General features: G+C 37.4%; 1 protein-coding gene across 3 annotated transcripts in view; it reads left to right on the forward strand.

Moving 5' to 3' along the window:
• Atp11b (ATPase phospholipid transporting 11B (putative)) overlaps positions 1-22,793 on the forward strand; it is a 103,046-nt gene that overhangs the window by 42,645 nt on the left and 37,608 nt on the right. For all 3 annotated transcript variants that reach the window (XR_003836176.1, XR_003836177.1, XM_021157859.2), the window contains exons 9-19: positions 314-378; positions 2,179-2,260; positions 7,336-7,486; positions 8,414-8,611; positions 10,995-11,234; positions 11,758-11,933; positions 12,282-12,350; positions 13,694-13,767; positions 13,843-13,946; positions 15,706-15,887; positions 21,583-21,786. Coding sequence is in view for 1 of the 3 variants with exons in the window: in XM_021157859.2 (XP_021013518.1) it covers positions 314-378; positions 2,179-2,260; positions 7,336-7,486; positions 8,414-8,611; positions 10,995-11,234; positions 11,758-11,933; positions 12,282-12,350; positions 13,694-13,767; positions 13,843-13,946; positions 15,706-15,887; positions 21,583-21,786 (1,545 nt within the window). In the remaining 2 variants the exon portion in view is untranslated. The remainder of the gene's footprint in view (positions 1-313; positions 379-2,178; positions 2,261-7,335; positions 7,487-8,413; positions 8,612-10,994; positions 11,235-11,757; positions 11,934-12,281; positions 12,351-13,693; positions 13,768-13,842; positions 13,947-15,705; positions 15,888-21,582; positions 21,787-22,793) is intronic.

The raw sequence follows: 22,793 nt of genomic DNA on the forward strand, positions 1-22,793 counted from the left end.
AGATGGTTGTGAGCTGCCATGTCAGTGCTGGGAATCAGACTGAGGTCCTCTTACTGCAGACACCCAGTTCTCGTAACTGTGCAGTGATCTCTTTAGCCCTGCTATTAATCTTAAAATGACTGAAATGCTAAAGCAGAAGTTGGTTGTTATAATAACGAACATTATTAGCCCAGGATGTATGATAGTAGCTGAGACTTGATTTTCTATGAAAACATGTTGTAACTACAAGTTAAGTACCTCTGCTTGAAGATGCCTTTTAATTGAATTGAATTTTTAACATATTCAGTGCCTTTTGGATTTCTTTTTTCTTTAGACCTCTGGGACCAGAGAGTCTCTTGCTTCGTGGAGCCAGATTAAAAAATACAAAAGAAATTTTTGGTTTGTACATACTTAAGTTTTTTTTTTTAATTGTTTGTATGTTTTGTATTGGTGTTTTTATATGAAGCTTTGCTTTTACAAACTTGGAGGTGCTGGGTACTGAACTCAGGTCTAGCACACAACAGGCACATGCTCTGTATCACTCCAGACAGCATCCCCAGCCTCTGTAATGGACCTTTAACGGCATAGCATTTTATGCTCCTTTGATTGCATATTACTTTATTAAGTGATAATTTTCTTTTAAGGTTTGTCTTAATATTGAATTTTGTCATTGTTGTTAATCTGTCCTGTGAGTAGTACTAGAGGCTTTCTTGTACTGTGTTTGTGAGTAACTATCAAGTTGAATATTAAGAAAACGATTCTGGGGTACTTGAGGTAACATGGATACAGTCTGTGCTTTTTAGTATCGCAGTAGTAATCCACATGTCTTCAATTGTGTTATATTATCCTTCAGTTGAATTAGTAATTGCAGACATACTCCGATATCAACACTTTGTTGCTGACTGTGGAAAGGGTACTTTTTGGAGCATACACTCTATTACTCAAAATGAAGAGTAGTAGTGCCCTTTCCTTATAGAAGCCGGGCCTACAGGGCCACAGATGATATGCTCCCTTTCATTTGGAACACCTCACATAAGTATCCAGAATGATGAAGCGCTAAATGATCTCCAGGGGTTAAAGAAAGAAAGAGAAATAGATATTTAATGGCTCCAGCCATTTTAAAGTGATTCAAGTATTCTCTAGTTAGGTAGAAAAGGTGACTTCACATGATGTGAATGTGTTACCACCACTGTGACTATACATGTTAAATAAAATAGGTGGTATGTTAATGTTACATGTATTTTGTTACCATTTTAGAAAAATTATAACAATGTTTTACTATTCGAAACCAGACTAAATCTCCAGGATTTTTAAATTTTCTCATGAGACACTGAATCTTTTATGACTTTCTGGGAGTAATGCTTTTTGTCCTTGTTACTTTAAAGTAGGGGTCCAAACTCTGCTTAGTTTTAGAAGCAAAGGTGTATTTGAATGCTTTTAAGTGGGTCTGTTGTTTGCCTTAGAACCCTTTCCACTGTTGTTTTATTCTGAAGAGATTTTTTTCCTCAAATTGTATGGTTTCAGTGTTATTTTTCATTTTAATTATGACCCCAAATTTAAAGAATAAGTATTTTTAAAATTCCAAGTGAGATAGTTACTAAAAGGATGCAGTTGATTCTGTGTTGTTTCTTTCACATTATTTAGGGATGGGAATCAACATTTAGAGCTTGCTCTTGCCTGATTAGTTTCATCCTGCAGTTTAGTCCCACTATTGTTGTGGCTGGTCTCTTTCATCTCAGGGTCTCCCATAGCTTTTATGAATGCTTACTTCATTTACTCTGAAAGACATTAATATCATTCATTCTTCAGTACTTAAGGAATGATATGTTCATTCCAGACTCTCTGACATGCTGGGTCTTTAGCCTAGTGCATAGCTCCAGTTGAACAGAAATATTTTTCTGTTGTTGCTGTCATTGGTTGCTTTAGCACCAAATGCAGTGGCTATCTATTGTTCCATCCTCATCTCCCACCAGTATCAACTCCTAACATCTTTCACCCAGATAATTCGTTATGACTGAGAAACAAAACTTCACCTATGCAGGTTAAATGTCTACATCACCAAAATTGTAAGCTTAGCAGGCTTTAAGAGCCGTGAAAAGACTCAAGGAAATGTCAAATCATATAAACTCTTATACAGTGCTTTTTCTTCAAAGCTTTCATGTTAGTAAGTGCACTTAAAATGGCAGTTTTATTTTATAGGTGTGGCTGTATACACTGGAATGGAAACTAAGATGGCATTAAATTACAAGAGCAAGTCACAGAAAAGATCTGCAGTAGAAAAGTAAGAAAACTTTACATAATTATATGTGTATCTTATATATGTATAACATATATGAAAATAGACTTTTCAGGAGCTAGAGAGATGACTCGGTGGTTAAGAGCACTGTTGCTCTTGCAGACAATCTGGTTTGGTTTCCAGCACCCACACGGTGGCTCACAACCATTTTAAACTCTGTTCTAAGGGATCTCCATGGACATTAATGATACATACAGTGCAATTACACACATGCAGGCAAGACACTTATACACATAAAAATAAGTCATTTAAAAGGGTATTTCATATTACATATAAAAATGATAATCTTATTGTATAAAGATGATGCTTTATGTTTTTGTATATATTTAGCATTTTACATGGTATTGATTTGACTGTTAGTATGAAAATATGACTAAATATCGTGTAGGTTATGAGGCAGTAGTTCTGAAGAAAACACTTGGTGTGCAAGAATGAGAACCTGAATTAAGACACCCACTACTCATATAAAAAGCTGGTTGTGGTGGCATGTACCTGTAACCTTCTATGTAGAGACAGGAAGATCACAGGAGCTTGCCAGTCAGCCAGTCTAGCAGAAATAGAGACCTCTGCATTTAGTGTGAAACTCTTGTCTCAAGAAATAAGGTACACACCAAGAGAGGGACATACCAATATTAAGCATGCATACACCATAACACATACATGTCTGTGTATCAGTACAGGCATGCAAACCCAACACATGTACACACACACACACACACACACACACACACACACACAAGTAATGTTGGAGTGTACATGGTGATGGCATTCCAGCAGTCTTAGAAGGCAGAGACAGGAAGATCATGAGTTTCAGACTACCCTGGGCTAGTAACCAAAAGCAGGTCAAAACTAGCAATGAGTCCAATCCTGAAGATGATTGGCGGAAGTGGGAGAAGTAAAAAAAGCAAAAGTCTAAGCTGTATTTCTTTACCTGGTTGAATTGTTAGAGGACAAGGTTTAACACTGGAAGTGCACCTAGAAAGTTAGGAGAAAATAGATAAGATAGCATAGGAAACAATGGACTTTAAAACTAACACATAAAGTTTGCCTAAATTCTTGCATGGCTGATAGACCTGTGTAGGTACAAGTTGGCAATAAACAAACCAGAGAACCTAGCAGAATGCTGGGGTGAGGGGAAGGAGCTAAACAGAATTTGACTTTCACCAGTTGCAGTGAAGTTAGGTGCTTAAAGTTAACTGTCCACTAGAACACACATCAACAGTCTTCTGAAGAACATGAAAATCTATAGACTCTGCGACCTGTTAGATATAATAGCCAGAGTGAAGTTTTCAGTAAAAGTGCGGGAGCAGAGAGCTTTTGCTAGCGAGAGGGCATACACTAGGACCATGGGCTCAGTCTCCAGCATCCAAAAGTAATGATTATTGAATGAAACAGAATTGTAAAGATAGAAGTCATATAAGGATGTTTAGGATCTGGACTTAAGCACCTTTAAAAAACCCCAAAAAAGTATAACTCTTGAATGAAAAAGTTAATAAATTAACTCCATGTAAATTAAAAATGTTTTCAACTCCTCTTGAAAGGATGGAAAGACAAGCTACAGACAGGGGGAAATGTTTGCAAACCACAAACTTAAGCCAAACATTAATACAAAGATTCAGTTAGATGTTATCAAAAAACATGAATCACAGGTCATCAAAGGAGTTGTAGGTGACAAATAAAGAGATAAATATGCTGAGTCAACATCACTGGCTGTTATACAATATCCCAGAACCACAGTGAGGATGACTCACCACGTAAACAAGACTAAAAGAGTGCTCTGTTAATTGGAGTTAGGAGGAAGCAGAGGGACCAGATCTCATACACTGTTGGCTGGGGTGCATCAGAATAGACTACTACGTTGTTATAATTGGTACAAAAATCAAGTTCAAAGATTACATACTGTATATTTCCAGTTGTGTGACTTTTTCAAAATTAAAAAGCTGTATAGGTTGAGAACAGATTATTGCTCTCAGGGGACAGAGATTCAGTGTGGGGTAAGTAAGAATAGAAAGAGAGAAGGAATTCTAAGATGTGGCTCACCAAATAAGAACACTTGTTGATCTTTAGAGGACCTGGGTTTGGTTTCCAGCACCCAACAGTGGCTCCTAACCATTTGTATTCCATTGTATATAGTACCTCACACCTTTTGATATCCACAGGTACCAGATACCTGTGCTGATATATAATATGCATGCAAAACACTCAGACACACAAGATAAAATTAAAAAAATGGTTAAAATTTTTGTTTTGTTTTGTTTTGTTTTTTGAGGCAGAGTCTCTCTATGTAACTCTGGATATCCTGGAACTCGCTATGTGGACTAGGCCTACCTTGAGCTCAGAGAAAACTACCTGCCTCTGCCTTCAGTGTGCTGGGGTTAAAGCTGTGTGCCATCATGCTGGGCCCAGATAAAAATATTTTTGTACATTTACATATTCATCTCTATTTATATGTAGATACATATATATTTATATGTCTACATTTACATATGTAAAGTGATGATGGGACAGTTCCTGGTAATGGCAGTTTATCTGTATATGGAATTAATTGCATGCAAATAAGTTCAGGTTTTATAAATGTGAACCTTAATCAAATCTAATTCCCTGATCATTGTGGATTATTTGTTTTATTCTTTTGAACCAAATACTTTGATATTTTAAAATGTGAGTAGTCCTAAAGTTGAAGTACCAAATAATACTATGCCTAACACATGATCAAGTAGAGAAAGAGCCACCTCTTCTTATGCCTCTACTTCCCCTGTGTTCTTACAGTCATCTGGTTGTACTAGGATTTATGCTGGAGGCGATGTAAGAGCAAATATGTCCTTAGTTAGAAAAAACGGTAAAGCATGGGAGGCCTAGGGAGAAAAGCCAGGCATGCAGGGATTTTTCTACCCTGCAGAGTTTTTGTGAAAACTTTGACTTATGTTTTTCTTGCATTCTCACTAGGCATGGAGTTCATTACACCATTGTAATTATGTTTCTATACATTTTAATTGCTTAATGAAAAAATTTCTTTACTTACATGAATATTTTGGGTTTTTTTTGACTTAAAATTGGACATTGTATTAAGGTTGCTCAATGAATGAAAGAGGATTTCTGAATTCTTTACTTTTGGTGATTTGATAAAATTATAAAGTTATCTCTAGATTTGGAGTTTTGTCCTTAGAAAGGATATCACAATATCTTCAATCTTTTTTATTTATTTATTTATTTATTTTCAGATTTTTGAGACAGGGTTTCTCTGTGTAGCCCTGCTTGTCCAGGAACTCACTCTGTAGACCAGGTTGGCCTTAAACTCAAAAATTCTCCTGCCTCTGCCTCCCAAGTGCTGGGATTAAAGGTGTATGCCACCATTGCCCAACTTTTTTTATTTTTTAAAAAGCTAGATGTTTAGGATTTGTTTAAGGTAGTAGATGTAACAGAAGTTTTGAAAAACATTTAATGCTATATAAATGTTAATTTTATCTGTTATAATTAGATAAACCTGAAAATCTGAGAATACTTATAGTAAAAGCCAGTGACCCAAACTATTACTTACTGTAACATTGTATATATTGGTTTATTTATTCCTGATACAGCTTTTAAAAATATTTTCTAGAATTTCATACTTGAGTACTGTGCTTATGTCATTTCACCACACCCTCTTCTCTCTAGCTCCTCCCACAAAATCCCTTATCCCTCTCAAATTTAAGAACTCTTAAGTTATTTTTATTAAATGTACAAACACGTGAATTTTAATACAACTTGCTGAGATAAATTATTGTTCATATATATGCATTTAGGGTTACTACTTCAAACTGGATAGCTTACACAGGACATGTCTCTAGCGAAGAGTAATTACCCCTCTTTTAGTGACTTGTAGTTCCTGGAGCACTGTATCTTGGAGTGGGACCTTGACATATTTCCCCATCCATATTGGCATACCAGCTGATGATGTCATTCTTCAGGTCACCACATGATTAAGATTTCATGGATGTAGTCCCCTGTCATATATAGAAGACACTGTCTGTTGTGACTTCTTTTGGAAAGACACAACACACATGTCTACTCACTCCAGATACAACACCGCAAAGTAGAGATACCACCGAAATCCAACTTGGTGAACCAATGAATTTTATTGGACTTATGGGAATGTGGGTAAGAGGTTACTTTCAGAAGCAATAATGACTTAAAGATACCTGCATGCATCACCAAAGCCCACCCCAGGACATCAAACTGGGAACCTGGAGCATACTGCACAGCTTGCAGGCATCTCAACAATTTCCAAAGTATTCTTTCCAAGACTCTCAGCTTTATTCTCACTCTGTCAGGGAGTGGCCTAATGAGTCTGGTTAGCTTCAGGGACTTCCTGAACTCTTTTGTTTACTTTCCTGCTTAAGAAGTTTCCCTGCAGGATGGAATGTTTTAGTCTGGGAGGAAACTGTTACATAATGCCATTTCATAGGAGATGTCCTGGTCTCCTGGCTCTTAAAATTTTTCTGCCCCCTCTTCTGCGATGTTCCATGTTGGGGTTATGTTATAGATGGAGCTGGGCACTTCCTGGTTAGTTGCTCTGTATTTTGACCAGTTGTGGATTTCTGATAGGTCCTCCATCTGCTGCAAGAAGCTTCTTTGATGAGTGGTGAGAGCTACACTATCTGTACAAACAGGATAGATACTTAGAATGAAGCTAGAAATCATACTAGGTTAGAAAGATGGTAGAGTAGGTTCTCCTCTAGGGTTCATGACCTCACCCGGCACAGATGGCAATGTTGACAGTACCTGACATGAATTTCCTCCTATATAGTAGGCTTCAAGTCCAATTAGATGGTCTGTGATAACCCCCAAAATATAGGTGTCACTATTGTACTTTGGGATATATCTTGCTATCCTCTTGTGATTCATTAGTTTATAATTGGATTTCTGGTTATTATTTTTTATTAAATGATCATTTTTTAAAAATACTGTTCTTTAAAATGGCTACAATAAAATCTTAAATATTTTGATATATCTAAGTATTAATTTCTAAGCAAATGAACATAAAATTTATTGCTATGTTTATATTCTTTTTCTTGCTTTAGATCAATGAACACATTTTTAATAATTTATCTAATAATACTTATTTCTGAGGCCATCATCAGTACGATCTTGAAATATACCTGGCAAGCTGAAGAAAAATGGGATGAACCTTGGTATAACCAAAAAACAGAACATCAAAGAAACAGTAGTAAGGTATTATGTGTTGCTTACGATCCAGCTGTAAAGGAAGTTCTGTGCAAACAGTTGGTGCTGTGGTAGTGACATCTGATGGGGAGGACCAGTGTGACCTCATTACAGCATCGTATTGACCTCATGTCTCTTTGGAAGAGCAAGCAACATGTTAGCATTGGTGTGCATGCCCTAGTTTAAAGCCTAAGAAGAATACAAAAGCCTTTATGTCAAAACATGTGCATTCTACTTCAGTGTTGCAAATTCAGGACTTTAAAACAATCATCTCTTGTACCTTATAAATGAATTAAAGGATACAGTTATGTTAATTCATGTCTGAATAATTCAAGAAGTCTTAAGAGTCTTGACGATGGACAGAATTTAACCTGAAATTTTAGTAAATAATTGTGCTCTAAATTTCTCTTTAAATTAAAATGTACATTTTAGAAAACATTTTGCTCTCACAAGGCAACAAAGCAAGTCAGTCTAGGTTCCCATGGCCAGCATCTCCATCCCTCAGAGCATATTGAAAGGTAGCGCTGCTGTGCTGTTGCTGCAGTTCATACTGCAGTCACTGTTCTTCAGATTCTATTTAACAGGTCTTCCTAGAAAGTGTGTCCCAGTATGTTTACGTTCTGTGCATAGCTTAGTCACCATGAGCTTTCAAGAATTGTAGTAGGATGGCTGTCATTCTGCACACGGTGTGCTTGTGACTGGGGGTGTTGACATGCCAGTGACGCTAGCTTCTGAAAAGTGACAGATTGAGTCCTGGTCCTTTCCCTGACCCCAGTAAGCAGAGGAGATGCAGTATTACAACAGTTTAGTCTAGGACTTCTGGTTCGTGATGCTAGCTTACCTCAGAATATGGTTGATGATTTATTTAAAGTTATTTTCTCAGAATTCTTACGGATTTTATCATCAAATAATCATTTCTTTCTCTTTTTTTTCTAGATTCTGAGATTTATTTCTGACTTCCTTGCTTTTTTGGTACTCTACAATTTCATCATTCCAATTTCTCTGTATGTGACAGTTGAGATGCAGAAATTTCTTGGATCATTTTTTATTGGCTGGGATCTTGATCTGTACCACGAAGAGTCAGATCAGAAAGCTCAGGTCAATACTTCTGATCTGAATGAAGAGCTTGGCCAGGTGAGGATGGTCCTCGAGCTTCCTTTTTATCAGAGAATTCCATGTAAAAGTTGTGTTACAATAGAAAGTATCACAAAGGTTATACCAAAGCACCTTTTCCTTTCCTTCAGCTACTTATTGTCTTTATTCACCTTATATCCTGACCATTTCCACTTTAGGTCTTAACTTCTTTCTACCATAATTTATAAATATATTTATGTGTGATATTGTATCATGAACTAAAATTTTAGACATTTTTAGTTATAGAATATAAAGGCAAAACTTTGGAGCTAAAGAGATGACTCAGAAATCAAGGGCACATTCTGTTCTTTCAGGGGACTCAGTTCCTAGCGTTTGCATTGGATATGAATTCAAATTCAAAACTGCCTCAACTCCAGCTTCAGGAATTTAAGCCTTTGGCTTCCACAAGAACCTGTAGTCATGTGTACTACCCACATACACACACATGTCTGCACACAATTTTTGTTTGTTTGTTTGTTTTTTTGAGATAGGTTTTCCTTGTGTAGTCCTGGCTGTCCTGGAACTCACTCTGTAGACCAGGCTGGCCTCGAACTCAGAAATCCACCTGCCTCTGCCTTCCAAGTGCTGGGATTAAAAGCGTGTGCCACCACTGCCTGGTTTTTTTTGTTGTTGTTGTTTTTTTTTTTTTTAAGTAAATTTTTAAAAAGGGCAGCTATTACCTTACCATTTCATATAAATACCCAAAACTTGCCGACTTTTCCTACACTGGTGTGTTCTAACTTGACATCTAATACAAGTACTTACATTGTGATTCATAATACTGTTTCCAAACTCCTGCTTCTTTATTTGTTCTTTGTAATACTATAATCATATATTTATATAATTTACCTCCTCTAGAGATACAAAGTTAATTGCTGTTTCTTCATTTGCTTAGTTTTATATGCCTCAAGTCTTTTATAACTATATTTACCATCTCTCTGTGTATACTCACATATGTCCGTTAATCCAGAATTTTCCCACCCCACCCCCATGTATGATTTAGGGTTGGCTTTTCCTTTCTTTCCTTTTTCTTTTTGATGCAGGGCCACGTGTTTTTGCTGCCCAAGCTATGCTTAAACTTCTGAGTTCATCCTGACATATTGACACAAAACTTTAATCCCAGCACTCAGGAGGCAGAGGCAGGTAGATCTCTGTGAGTTCAAGGCCAGCCTGCTAGATCTAATAGTGAGTTCTAAGACAGCCAGAGCTACTTAGTGAAACCCTGTCTTAAGAAGAAACTCTGAGCTCAAATGATTTTCCTGTCCTAGTTTTCCCAGTACCAAAGACTACATATGTAGACTGTGGTATATGTAGACCGGAGGCTTGCATAATAAATTATTATTTCACAGAGTAGACTTCCTGTGCCTCAAGTATTGTAGTTACCTTTACTCCCAAGAGTATGGACTTTAAAGTACAGTTTCATATCCATCTTTCTTTCTTGGTTAAAACAGTTTTTCCACTATAATTCTTTAATTTTGCACATTGATCTTTTTATCATGAAATCTCACTGAACTTGTTTATTAATGCTAATAGATTTTTTAAAAAGTGAATTCCCTTGGATGATGTATATGCAAGGTTATTAGATGTGCAAATGGAGATAGCTTTATTTCTTTTCATCCCTAATCAGGATAATTTGCTTTTTTTTTTTTTCCTGACTAGAAATTTCAGTCCAATGTTGAATAAAATATGTGAGGACAACCTTATCCTAGTATCTCTGCTCATGAGAGAAAGTTACTAGTATGATGTTACCAAGTTTTGAAGAAGCCTTTATCATAGTGTTGGGTTTTTATTAAATGATTTTGCTGTATCTGTTGAAATGGCCATTTTATTAATAGAACAAAGGACAAGTATCATTAATCTGATTAATTGTACACACCAAGTTAATAATGGATTCCTGAGATGTCTTATATACATATGATATATTTCTGGACTCAGTATATATGTATGTGCGTATATACTCATGAGAGATACTGGTCTGTATTTTGTTTTGGTTTGTTTTCCTATAATAGCTCCTTTCTTTTTTACTTTTCTAGTTATGTGCATGGGTATGTGTATGTGAGAGAGAGGCAGAGAGAGAGATGAGAGGGAGAGAGGTGGATTAATGTGTTTACATTGAGAGATATGCTTTCCCTGTTTCTCTACCATCTCTCCTGACCCCTATTCACTTTCTAGGTTGTTTAGCATCAATTCTACCCTTACTTCAATGGTGTCAAATCCTACCATCTTGACCAAGAGATAGACATGAAATTCTTACACCTCATTCTCAGTCTCCTTTACAAATGAACGTGTATCGAAAGATATATACGTGAATTTTCAGTGTTTGTATTACCTTGGTCAACACTGCCTCCTAACCACAAAAGTTTCTTTTGTTTTCTTTCTCTAGGTGGAATATGTATTTACAGATAAAACTGGAACACTGACAGAAAATGAGATGCAGTTTCGAGAATGTTCAATTAATGGCCTGAAATACCAAGAAATCAATGGTAAACTTGTACCTGAAGGACCAAGCCCAGACTCCACAGAAGGAGACGTGCCTTTCCTTGGTAGTTTATCCCATCTCAGCAACTCAGCCCATCTCACAGCCACTTCTCTTAGAACCAGTCCTGAAAGTGAAACTGAGCTAGTAAGCAATTTCCAAATTAATCACATGGATTTCTTATGAATTAATTCTCTTTAGTAAATGGGTTAAGGGGAGATTCCTGTTGGTGAAGCTACAAGTATACATTTGAAATAGCTATCTTTGATTTAGCACCACAAAATGCTATTCTGAGACTGTAGTTACAATACAGTTTAGCTTGTCATTGCTAAGCACCTTAAATGCCTTAGCTTGCTAGTCATTCAAGTGCAACAGTTAGGAAATGCTGTTACTGCCTTGGAGTGAAAAGAAGAAACAATATGTATTTGTGCTTTTGGAGTCCTGATTTCTTTACAGGGACATATTCTCACTAGCGTGCAGCTTATGCTTGTTAAAAAGATGCACTTAAACCAAAGGCTCTAAAACCGTATAAGATTGAAATCCACACGTTTCAGCTCTTTCTCAAGAAATTCAGGTTGTGGGACTCTTGTTTTAGCTCTCAGGGTCTTATGTTTGTTTTCCTATATGGTACCGGGAATGTGCTTTGATCATGAATGCTATGTTTTTACAGATCAAAGAACACGATCTGTTCTTTAAAGCAGTCAGTCTTTGCCATACTGTACAGATCAGCAATGTCCAAACTGACGGCTTTGGGGATGGTCCCTGGCAGCCCAACCTGGCACCTGCACAGCTGGAGTACTATGCATCTTCACCAGATGAAAAGGCTCTGGTGGAAGCTGCAGCAAGGTGATTGAGCCTGATTTTCTGATCCTCAGAGAATATTCTTGAAACAAATGTTAGAATATTAAAGATGTGCCATATAAAGTTCTCAAATACAAATTTAAGGTTTTTTTTTTAAATGATCTTTTAAAAATTGTTTGGTATGAATTTTGTATAATAAAACTTGGGAGAATACTTTGCATTGTTTTGGATATAGTCTAGCCTGTCGAGTTCTTAAGAGTGCCATATTATTTAAAGGCAGTATTGTAACTTAAACTTTCAATTAATGTATCTTCATTCAAACCAAGTTATAAAGTTATACTGTGAAACATGAAATATTTTCCCCTAAATTTTATTACTTTTTTTTATTCCTAGAGCTGGTATTATATTTGTAGGCATTTCTGAAGAAACTATGGAGGTTAAAGTACTTGGGAGATTGGAAAGGTAAATTCTTTGAAATATATAATACTCTATAGTAAGTACAGGATAGAGATCAGCAAATTTGACCTATAGGTCAATTCTATCCTCCAGTCTGTTTGTGTATAGCCCATGAGCTATGTTAGACTGCGTTGTGAGCTATTTACAAAAGAAAAAGAGAGTAAGAAAGAGGAGAGATAAGAAAGTATCTCTGATAGTATGTAGGCTATAGCCAGATGATCTCAAGTTCAAGACATGACTAGGCCATAAAGTGAGCCAGCCCAGGAAACTTACTAAGAACCTACCTCAAAATGTGAAAAGCAAAGAAATACTGAGGATGTAGTTTAGTATATTCAAGAATAAGTCCTAATATACAGCAGAGAGATACATGGCCTGTAAAGTCTAAAATACTTGCTAACTATGTAAAACACTTGCTAACCTCTGCTACAGAATGATGTTGGTATTACATTGTATCTTATCACAATTACAACAGTATGCTGTTTACTGAATTTGTTAACACTCTTGTGGTTGAGATTCCATAGGTCATTAGAAAAAGAAACATCATTGTCTTGTTTTTGTGGTACTGGGGATTAAAACCAGTGTCTCAGGAATGTTAGGCAAATGCTGTGCCATGAAGCTGTACCCCAACACAAGTCCCCTAGTGTTGTCTGTGATTTTATGTCCAGGCACTCAGGAGCAGCAGTCTCCTGTTACCCTCTTTCTACACTAATACGTTGGTCCTGTTGCCTGTTGTTTGTGTACCTCAACCCTTGCTGCGCTTTTCCATACTAAAGAAGTAAGGCCCAATCAGAAGCTGCTTTCCTGAGGGAACCTGTCGTCAACGAAGAACATTCATTGCTCACACTTCATTATAGAATTACCTCCTGCAAGGTTTTTCAAGCCTCACTACAGTTATCCTCATAAATTTGCTTTCAGTTCATTACAGAGACATTTGCTTCCTTACCCTCTACCTCAACACCCACCCCAGGTCTAGAATCGTTGCTGACAAACCTTTAAGACTACATAAAGGTTGAATTGGGCAGATGTGTTAGGACAGGAGATGATAGAGAATCAGATGGGCAGAGCTGGGTTCCAGTCCTTCTCTACTTCTTACCAGCTTATTGAATAGTAATCTTTCTAGTGGTCCTCAACCTTGGCTTCTGTGGGAACCAAGTGACCCAAGGTCTGTAAAATATATGGTAGTTGTTGAGGATGGATGTGTGCAGTACTATGATTGATAATTTAGAGCCTGTCATCATGCAAAGGCAGGCCTCGTATCCGACTTTATGTGTGTCTTTTATCTTTTATTCTTTCCAAATATTCAGATGTTAATACTTGAAAAATTAAGGATTATCATTCTTAATTTTTAGGTACAAATTACTTCATATTCTGGAATTTGATTCAGATCGTAGGAGAATGAGTGTAATTGTCCAGGCACCTTCAGGTAACCAAGCTAAACTGTTATGAATATTTATTTACCTAATATGGAACTTGATAACTAGTTTGTTTGTTTTTTTAGGTGAGAAGCTTTTATTTGCTAAAGGAGCAGAATCTTCAATTCTCCCTAAATGTATAGGTGGAGAAATAGCAAAAACCAGAATTCATGTTGATGAGTTTGCTTTGGTAAGTAAAGATAGCTATGATTTAAAAAAAAAAAAAAAAAAAAAAAAAATTGAAAAATATACTTATGAAAAGGTTGAGGTTTCATCTTTCTAGTAGATAATTCAAGTTTTAGAAATTCTGTAATTCTTTTTTCCTTTGCATTAAATGTTGGCTCTTTATACTTATAAAAACTGATTTTTTAACCTAGTAACTTGAAATTTTCTTCCACCCTGTTCTATAGGGACTTTTGGTTGCTTATACTGCCCAAACTGTACTCTTAACAAAAAATGAGTAATTGGGGCTTAGAGTGAAGCACACATCTTTGAGCTTCATCTCCTGAATGGCTAGGTGTCTTTGTTCTTTTCCTCTTCCTCCCTTCCCTTCTGCTTCCCTTTCCCTCTCCCCCATTTTATCCTGGGCCTATGGTGGAAAGGCAGAAACAAGACAAAAGCTTGAACCCAGAGATGGAAGAGCAAGTGGGGCAACATAATTAAACCCAGACTTTTAAACAAACAAACAAACAAACAAACAAACAAAGAAAACTAAGGGTGTGTTTCAGTGTAGAAGACATACTAACAAAGCAGAAACAGGCTCGCAAGAGGAACGTGGAGGAGCTCCAGGGAGCGGAGAAACTAGAGATTGCACACATTATATGAATCATGTAGCCTTTGAGCCCTTTGTCATTCTTCAAAAGATAGGAATTAAGTTAGAGCCTTACTATATACCTAGGTGTACACCAAAGAGAAAGGAAAAGGTGTATCTAATGAATGGCTGCTCATAGCACCAAATTGGAAAAGCCTTGATGCCCAGCTTGATGACTGGATAAAATATGATATAGCTATGTAATGAGATCTTACTTAGTCATTAAGAGAAATGAGGTACTGGTATCTTGTAGATGCTACAAAATGGACGAACATTGAAAACTTTGCTGACAGAAGCCAGTCACAAGAGACCACACAGTATATTTATACAAAAGATCCAGGATAAGGCAGGTTCATAGAGATAAAACGAGTGAGCAGTTTCCAAAGGCTTCTGGATAAAGGGGAAAGAAGGGAGTGACTTCTGATGGATAGGGAATCCACTGCAGGTGAAATATTCTGGTAGTGGTAACAATTTTGTAAGTATTCTAAAAAGCACTTTAAAAGAGTTAATTTTATGTAATGTGATTCTAATTTAAAAGGAAAAATACAAAAAAACTCTTCCAAAAGCAGAAAACCTAATTCAGGATCTCTCTCTCCTGCTCATATTTCTATGTGTGCTTCATACTTGGGCTTCTCCTGACCTACTTGCTTTGCAATGGCCTACAATCTAATTCATCTACCTACTATAGTATCTAACCGCATGGACAGTTTGTTGTCTAGAACAGTATCCATATATAGTTATTGTAAAGTGAATTAATTAGAACATACATTAATATCTAATGACCTATTAAATGTTATTTACAAGAGTGTTATTTATAAATCAGTAAAACTGGCACTGTTTACAAATTTGCTAAACATGGTCATATGGTGTGTTAAAGTTTGCTCTCTTCAAGTTCTATTGCTCAAACATTTTAGGTTTTTCTAAGGAAAATATATAGTAAGAAATCTTTAGATTTGGATGCTAATTTTCAGAGATTTAGAAAATTTGACGTCTATATAATCAAAGAAGTCAAGTGCAGATTGCTAAGTTTGTGTAGTTCTAAGTCACAGGTGAAGACAAAATGGCCGTATTTAAAGTCAGGTTATGAATCTGGCTCTTACAGAGGTGTGTGTCTGTCTTTCCTTTTCATTTCTTTTAGAAAGGACTGCGAACACTGTGTATAGCTTACAGACAGTTTACAGCTAAAGAGTATGAAGATGTAGACAGGCGCCTGTTTGAGGCCAGAACTGCCTTGCAGCATCGGGAAGAGAAATTGGCTGATGCCTTCCAGTACATTGAGAAAGACCTGATATTGCTAGGAGCTACAGCAGTGGAAGACAGGCAAGTATCAGAAGTAGGCAGTATCTTTTTTTTTTTTTAAGATTTATTCATTTATTTATTTATTTTACCCATCACAAATGGTTGTGAGTCACTATGTTGTTGCTGGGAATTGAACACAGGACCTCTGAAGTAGCATTCAGTGCTCTTAACTGCTGAGCCATCTCTCTCTAGCCCCCATTATCTTTCTTTTAAAGAACATTTTAGTCGACTGCTTTAGTATATGAAAATAAATGCCACCTTGGGCACAAACTCGACAGACAGTCTCATGGTCCCCAGAGGACTCTCCACTGCCCAGGTAACCTAGCACACCCAGGATCTTAGGATCACAGTGAGTAGAACACAACATCGGTTCCAACACCACCAGGAGTGCCTGGGACCAACAAGAGCATGGACACAGGAATGCCGTTCAACCAGTGGCTCGGTTTTCTTCCAGTTAGCACTGGTCTACCTGGGTTTCAAACTCAGCAGACAGCCCCATGGCCCCCAGAAGAGGTATCACTTCCAGGCGCTCTAACATGCCCAGGATCATAGGATCCAAGGATACCAGAAGCTTGGTCACACTAGGATCTCAGGGTCACAGAGGACGCTTGACTGCCAAGAACTCCAACATACCCAGAATCTCAGGATCACAGGATCCCGGAATCACAGTATCACAGAGAAAGCTGGACTCAAAAGGAGTTCTGACTCAACTGGGATTACAGAAAGGACAGGCTCCAATCAGATATAGTGAGGGCAGGGAGCACTTGAGATAATCTAAGGCTGATGTTCAATAACAACATAAATAATAGAAAGCCCACATACACGTGGAAGCTGAACAATACTCTACTCAATGATAACTTGGTCAAGGAAGAAATAAAGAAATTAAAGACTTTATAGACTTTAATGAAAATGAAGCCACAACATACCCAAACTTATGGGACACAATGAAAGCAGTCCTAAGAGGAAAACTCATACCTCTGAGTGCCTCCAAAAAGAAACTAGAGAGAGCATACACTAGTGGCTTGACAGCACACCTGAAAGCTCTAGAACAAAAGGAAGCAAATTCACCCAAGAGGAATAGATGTCAAGAAATAATCAAGCTTAGGGCTGAAATCAACCGAGTGGAAACAACAAGAACTATGCAAAGAATCAACCAACAGGAGCTAGTTCCTTGAGAATATCAACAAAATATATAAACCCTTAGACTAACTAGAGGGTATAGGAACAGTATCTTAATTAACAAAATCAGAAATGAAAAGGGAGACATAACAATAGAAACTGAGGAAATCCAAAAAATCAGGGCCTACTACAAAACCCTTTATTCAGCAAAACTGGAAGACCAGGATGAAATGGAAATTTTCTAGTCAGATACCAGGTACCAAATTTAAATCAGGATCAGATTAATGATCTAAACAGTCCCATATCTCCTAAAGAAATAGAAGCTCTCATTAATACTCTCCCAACCAAAAAAGCCCAGGACCAGATGGGTTTAGTGCAGAGTTCTATCAAACCTTCAAAGAAGACCTAATACCAGTTCTCCTCAAACTATTCTACAAAACAGAAACAGAAAGAACACTATCCAATTCGTTCTATGAAGCAACAATTACTCTGATACCTAAACCACACAAAGACCCAACAAAGAAACAGAACTTCCCTTATGAATATCGATGCAAAAATACTCAATAAAATTCTTGCAAACCGAATCCAAGAACATATTAAAACGATCATCCATCATGATCAAGTAGGCTTCATCCCAGGGATACAGGAATGGTTTAAAATACGGAAATCCATCAGTGTAAGCCACTATATAAACAAACTCAAAGAAAAAGAAAACCATATGATTATCTCCTTAAATGCTGAGAAAGCATTTGACAAAATCCAATACCCCTTCATGATAAAAGTCTCGGAAAGATCAGAAATTCAAGACTGATACCTAAACATAGTAAATGCAGTATACAGCAAACCAGTAGCCAACATCAAACTAAATGGAGAGAAACTTGAAGCAATCCAACTGAAATCAGGGACTAGACAAGGCTGCCCACTCCCTACCTGTTCAATATAGTGCTTGAAGTCCTAGCCAGTGCAATTAGACAACAAAAGGAGATGAAACGGTTACAAATTGGAAAGGAAGAAGTCCTGATATGACTATTTGCAGATGATATGATAGTATACTTAAGTGATCCCAAAAATTCCACCAAAGAACTCCTAAACCTGATAAACAACTTCAGCAATGTGCCTGGATATAAAATTAATACAAATAAATGGCCTTTCTCTACAGAAAGGATAAATGGGCTGAGAAAGAAATTAGGGAAACCACACCCTTCACAATAGTCACAAATAATATAAAATACCTTGGTGTGACTCTAACTAAGGAAGTGAANGATCTGTATGATAAGAACTTCAAGTCTCTGAAGAAAGAAATTGAAGAAGATCTCAGAAGCTGGAAAGATCTCCCATGCTCATGGATTGGCAGGATTAATATAGTAAAAATGGCCATCTTCCCCAAACTATCTATTCAATGTAATCCCCATCAAAATTTCAACTCAATTCTTAATATAGAAAGAACAATTTTCAAATTCATCTGAAATAACAAAAACCCCAGAATAGTGAAAACTATTCTCAACAATAAAAGAACTTCTCAGGGAATCACAAATCCCTGAGTTCAAGCTGTACTACACAGCAGTCATTATTAAAAACTGCATAGTATTGGTACAGTGACAGGCAGGTAGATCAATGGAATAGAATTGAAGACCCAGAAATGAACCCACACTACCTATGGTCCCTTGATCTTTGACAAAGGAGCTAAAACCATCCAGTGGAAAAAAGACAACAGTTACAATAAATGGTGCTGTCTCAACTGGCAGTTATCATGTAGAAGAATGCAAATTGATCCATTCTTATCTCCTTGTACAAAGCTCAAGTCCAAGTGGATCAAGGACCTTCACATAAAACCAGATACACTGAAACTTATAGAGGAGAAAGTGGGGAAGAGCCTCGAACATATGAGCACAGGGGAAAATTCCTGAATAGAACACCAATGGCTTGTGATGTAAGATCATGAATCGACAAATGGGACCTCATAAAATTGCAAAGCTTCTGCAAGGCAAAGGACACTGTCAATAAGACAAAAAGACCACCAACAGATTGGAAAAAGATCTTCACCAATCCTACATCTGATATAGGGCTAATATTCAATATATACAAAGATCTGAAGAAGTTAGACTCCAGAAAAACAAGTAACCCTATTAAAATATGGGGTACAGAGCTAAACAAAGAATTCTCAACTGAGGAATACCGAATGGCTGAGAAGCACATAAAAAATGTTCAACATCCTTAGTCACAGGGAAATTCAAATCAAAACAACCCTAAGATTCCACTTCACACCAGTCAGAATGGCTAAGATGAAAAACTCAGGTGACCGGCGGGGATGTGGAGAAAGAGGAACACTCCTCCATTGCTTGTGGGATTGCAAGCTGGTACAACCACTCTGGAAGTCCAATTTGGCCGCTCCTCAGAAAGTTGAACACAGTACTACCTGAGGACCCAGCAATATCACTCCTGGGCATAGACCCAGTAGATGCCCCAGTATGTAGTAAGGACACATGCTCCACTATGTTCATAGCAGCCTTATTTATAATAGCCAGAAGCTGGAAAGAGCCCAGATGTCCCTCAACAGAGGAATGGATACAGAAAATGTGGTACATTTACACAATGGACTACTACACAGCTATTAAAAAGAATGAATTTATGACATTCTTAGGCAAGTGGATGTATCTGGAGGATATCACCCTGAGTGAGGTAACCCAATCACAAAAGAACACACATGATATGCACTCACTGATAAGTGGATATTAGCCCAGAAGCTCAGAATACCCAAGATTCAACTCACAAACCACATGAAACTCAAAAAGGAGGACAATAGCGTGACTCCTTCGATCCATCTTAATAGGAGGGAACAAAATACAAATGGAAGGAGTTACAGAGACAAAGTGTGGAGTAGAAACTCAAGAAATGACCATCCAGAAACTGACTCACTTGGGGATCCATCCCATATACAATCACCAAATGCAGACACTGTTGTGGAAGCTAACAAGAGCTTGCTGACAGGAGCCTGATATAGCTGTCTCCTGAGACGCTCTGCCAGTGCCTGACAAATACAGAGTGGATGCTTGCAGCCATCCATTAGACCGAGCCTAGTGTCCCCAATGAAGGAGCTAGAGATAGGACCTAAGGAGCTGAAGGGGTTTGCAGCCCCCTAGGAGGAACAACAATATGAACTAGCTAGTACCCCAGAGCTCCTAGGGACTAAACCAACAACCAAAGAGCACATATAGTAGGACTCATGGCTCCAGCTGCATATGCAGCAGAGGATGGCCTAGTCAGACATCAGTGGGGGGAGAGGCCCTTTATCTTATGAAGGTGTTATGCCCCAGTGTGGGGGAATGCCTGGGCCAGGAAGCGGGAGCGGGGAAGTGTATTGAGGGAGGGTGTTTTTCAGATGGGGAACCAAGAAAGGGGAAAACATTTGAAATGTAAATAATAAAAATATCCAAATTTTTTAAAAAAAAGCAATACCATTAGTTAACATTCTGTAGCAACATAGAGAACTAAAGCTTCAATTTTTCCACTGTGGGAAATGCTGTTTTATTCCAGCATTAGATATTTAGGATTTGGAGATACTTGAAATAGAAATAACTATCTGTATTATATTTGTAGTTTACTATTCCTCAGTGCTTCATACTGTCAGCAAACACTCACACATCTCTCCATCCTCCCCCTTCCTCCACTGCCCAATCTCCTTCATGCTTCAGTAATGCCACACTGACTGCTGTGCTGTCACCAAATAAGTGACACTTTTGGTCCTGCCTTTGTTCCTTGGTAAGGCTGTGCATTTGTGAGGAAAAATGTAGTCATAACTAACTCTCATCCAGGAAGATTTTTTTCTGACAACTCACATGACTGAAAATGCTCTTCTTTGTGAGTAGTCTGCTGCTGTCTTGTTTTGCTGTTTTGATGCCCTATTAAATTATTTTGTTTAAAGATTTTTCTCCTCTGTTAGTGTATAAATTTCTTTCGACTTACTCAGTTTTTTAAACCCAGCATCTGTGTTAGCATTAAGTCTGACTTCATCTGATTTTTACAAGTTAACCCTTTTCTCTGGGGTTCCCTGTATCTACAGAGGTGTACATGTTTAAGTGTAGGTTTTCATTGTCTTTTCAGTTGTTTTCACTAGATGTCTTAAACTAACATGAATTTCTGTATTCCTGTATTTCCTATAGTCTGATGGTTAGCTCTCAAAGTGATTTTCTTCAGGGCTGGGGTAGAGGGAGATATTTGGTTTGAAATTTCAGAATTTTTAGTGGCACATTTTCTGCCTAGTATGCACCAGGCCTTGATTCAGTCCCCCTCTCCCAATGCCACTTCTCAGTGAGATAAGTTTATGAAGGCTACTGATTTGGTCGGGTTCATAAAAACCAACTCTGTAGATAATACCTTTAAAAACATACAGTTGTGAATTTTAATTGATTGATTTTGTTTGAACTAGATAGCCACTAGTAGTTTATTCTTGTTTCTTACATAGTAAAAGAAATTTCAGTTATGTTGATACACTATAATATTCCTATAGAGTCTATACTTTACATGGATTGTGTAGCTTATACTTAACATGTACTACAGGAGTATTTTTCACTAAGAATTTTGTTTCTTTTATTTTTAGACTACAAGATAAAGTTCGAGAAACTATTGAAGCACTGAGGATGGCTGGTATTAAAGTATGGGTACTTACTGGAGACAAACATGAAACAGCTGTTAGTGTGAGTTTATCATGTGGACATTTTCATAGAGCTATGAATATCCTGGAACTTATCAACCAGCAGTCGGATAGTGGATGTGCTGAACAGTTGAGGCAGCTTGCCAGAAGGTAAGATGGCGATGTTTGGGCCAGCGCGCCACTTCCTCCTTACATCAGCCTATAGATAAAAGGTTGCTTTGAATTTAAGTTTTTAATTAAAAAACAATTTTAATGTTTGATTTTATCCATATCATATGGCTTTTCTCATACACATCTGTGTTACCATGTGCATACCTCGTACCCACTATAGAAGAGAGTATTGCATTCCATGGAACTAGAGTTGAAATAATGGAGTCTTTTTTCTTTAGCATCTTTGTCATAAATAAAGTGTATGTGAGCGTGTGAACATTCATCTGGGTCCTCAGGTCTGGTCCCTTGGAGTGTGTCTGTGTGTGAGCTAGTGCCGTGGTGTGTATACTACTCTGGCTGTAGGCTGACTTGCAGTCAGAGATGGGGAATCTTGTAGCAGTGACTTCATTGTTCTGAACTGCTTTAGCTATTTTTATACTTCTTTGTGAATTTTAATATTGATTTTCAATTTCTGTGAAAAATTACATTGCATTTTTTTGTGGAAATTGCATTAAGTCTGTAGATGTGATGGTTTTAAAGGGTTGGTGGACATTTTCACAATATTAATCATACCAATTCATGTTATGGGAGGTCTCGTCATCACCTGCGGTCTTCTTTCATTTCTTTGTTTAATTTTTTTAAAAGTTTTATTTGTGTTCTCTATCTTTTGGGTTTGGTTGTTTTATTTTGTTTGGCTGTTGTGCATGATGAGACGATTGCCCTGACTGCTTTCCTCAGACTGCTTGTCTTTGGCATATAGGAAGGTTACTGACTTGGGGATGTTGATTTTGCAACCCGCCATTTTGCTGAAAGAAAGAACTTTTTACACAGAAGTGGATACTCACAGTCAGCTATTGGATGGATCACAGGGCTCCCAATGGAGGAGCTAGAGAAAGTACCCAAGGAGCTAAAGGGATCTACAACCCTATAGGTGGAACAACAATATGAACTAACCAGTATCCCAGAGCTCTTGTCTCTAGCTGCATTTGTATCAAAAGATGGCCTAG

Source organism: Mus caroli, chromosome 3, assembly GCF_900094665.2.
Source record: "Mus caroli chromosome 3, CAROLI_EIJ_v1.1, whole genome shotgun sequence".
Taxonomy (NCBI): Eukaryota; Metazoa; Chordata; class Mammalia; order Rodentia; family Muridae; genus Mus; species Mus caroli.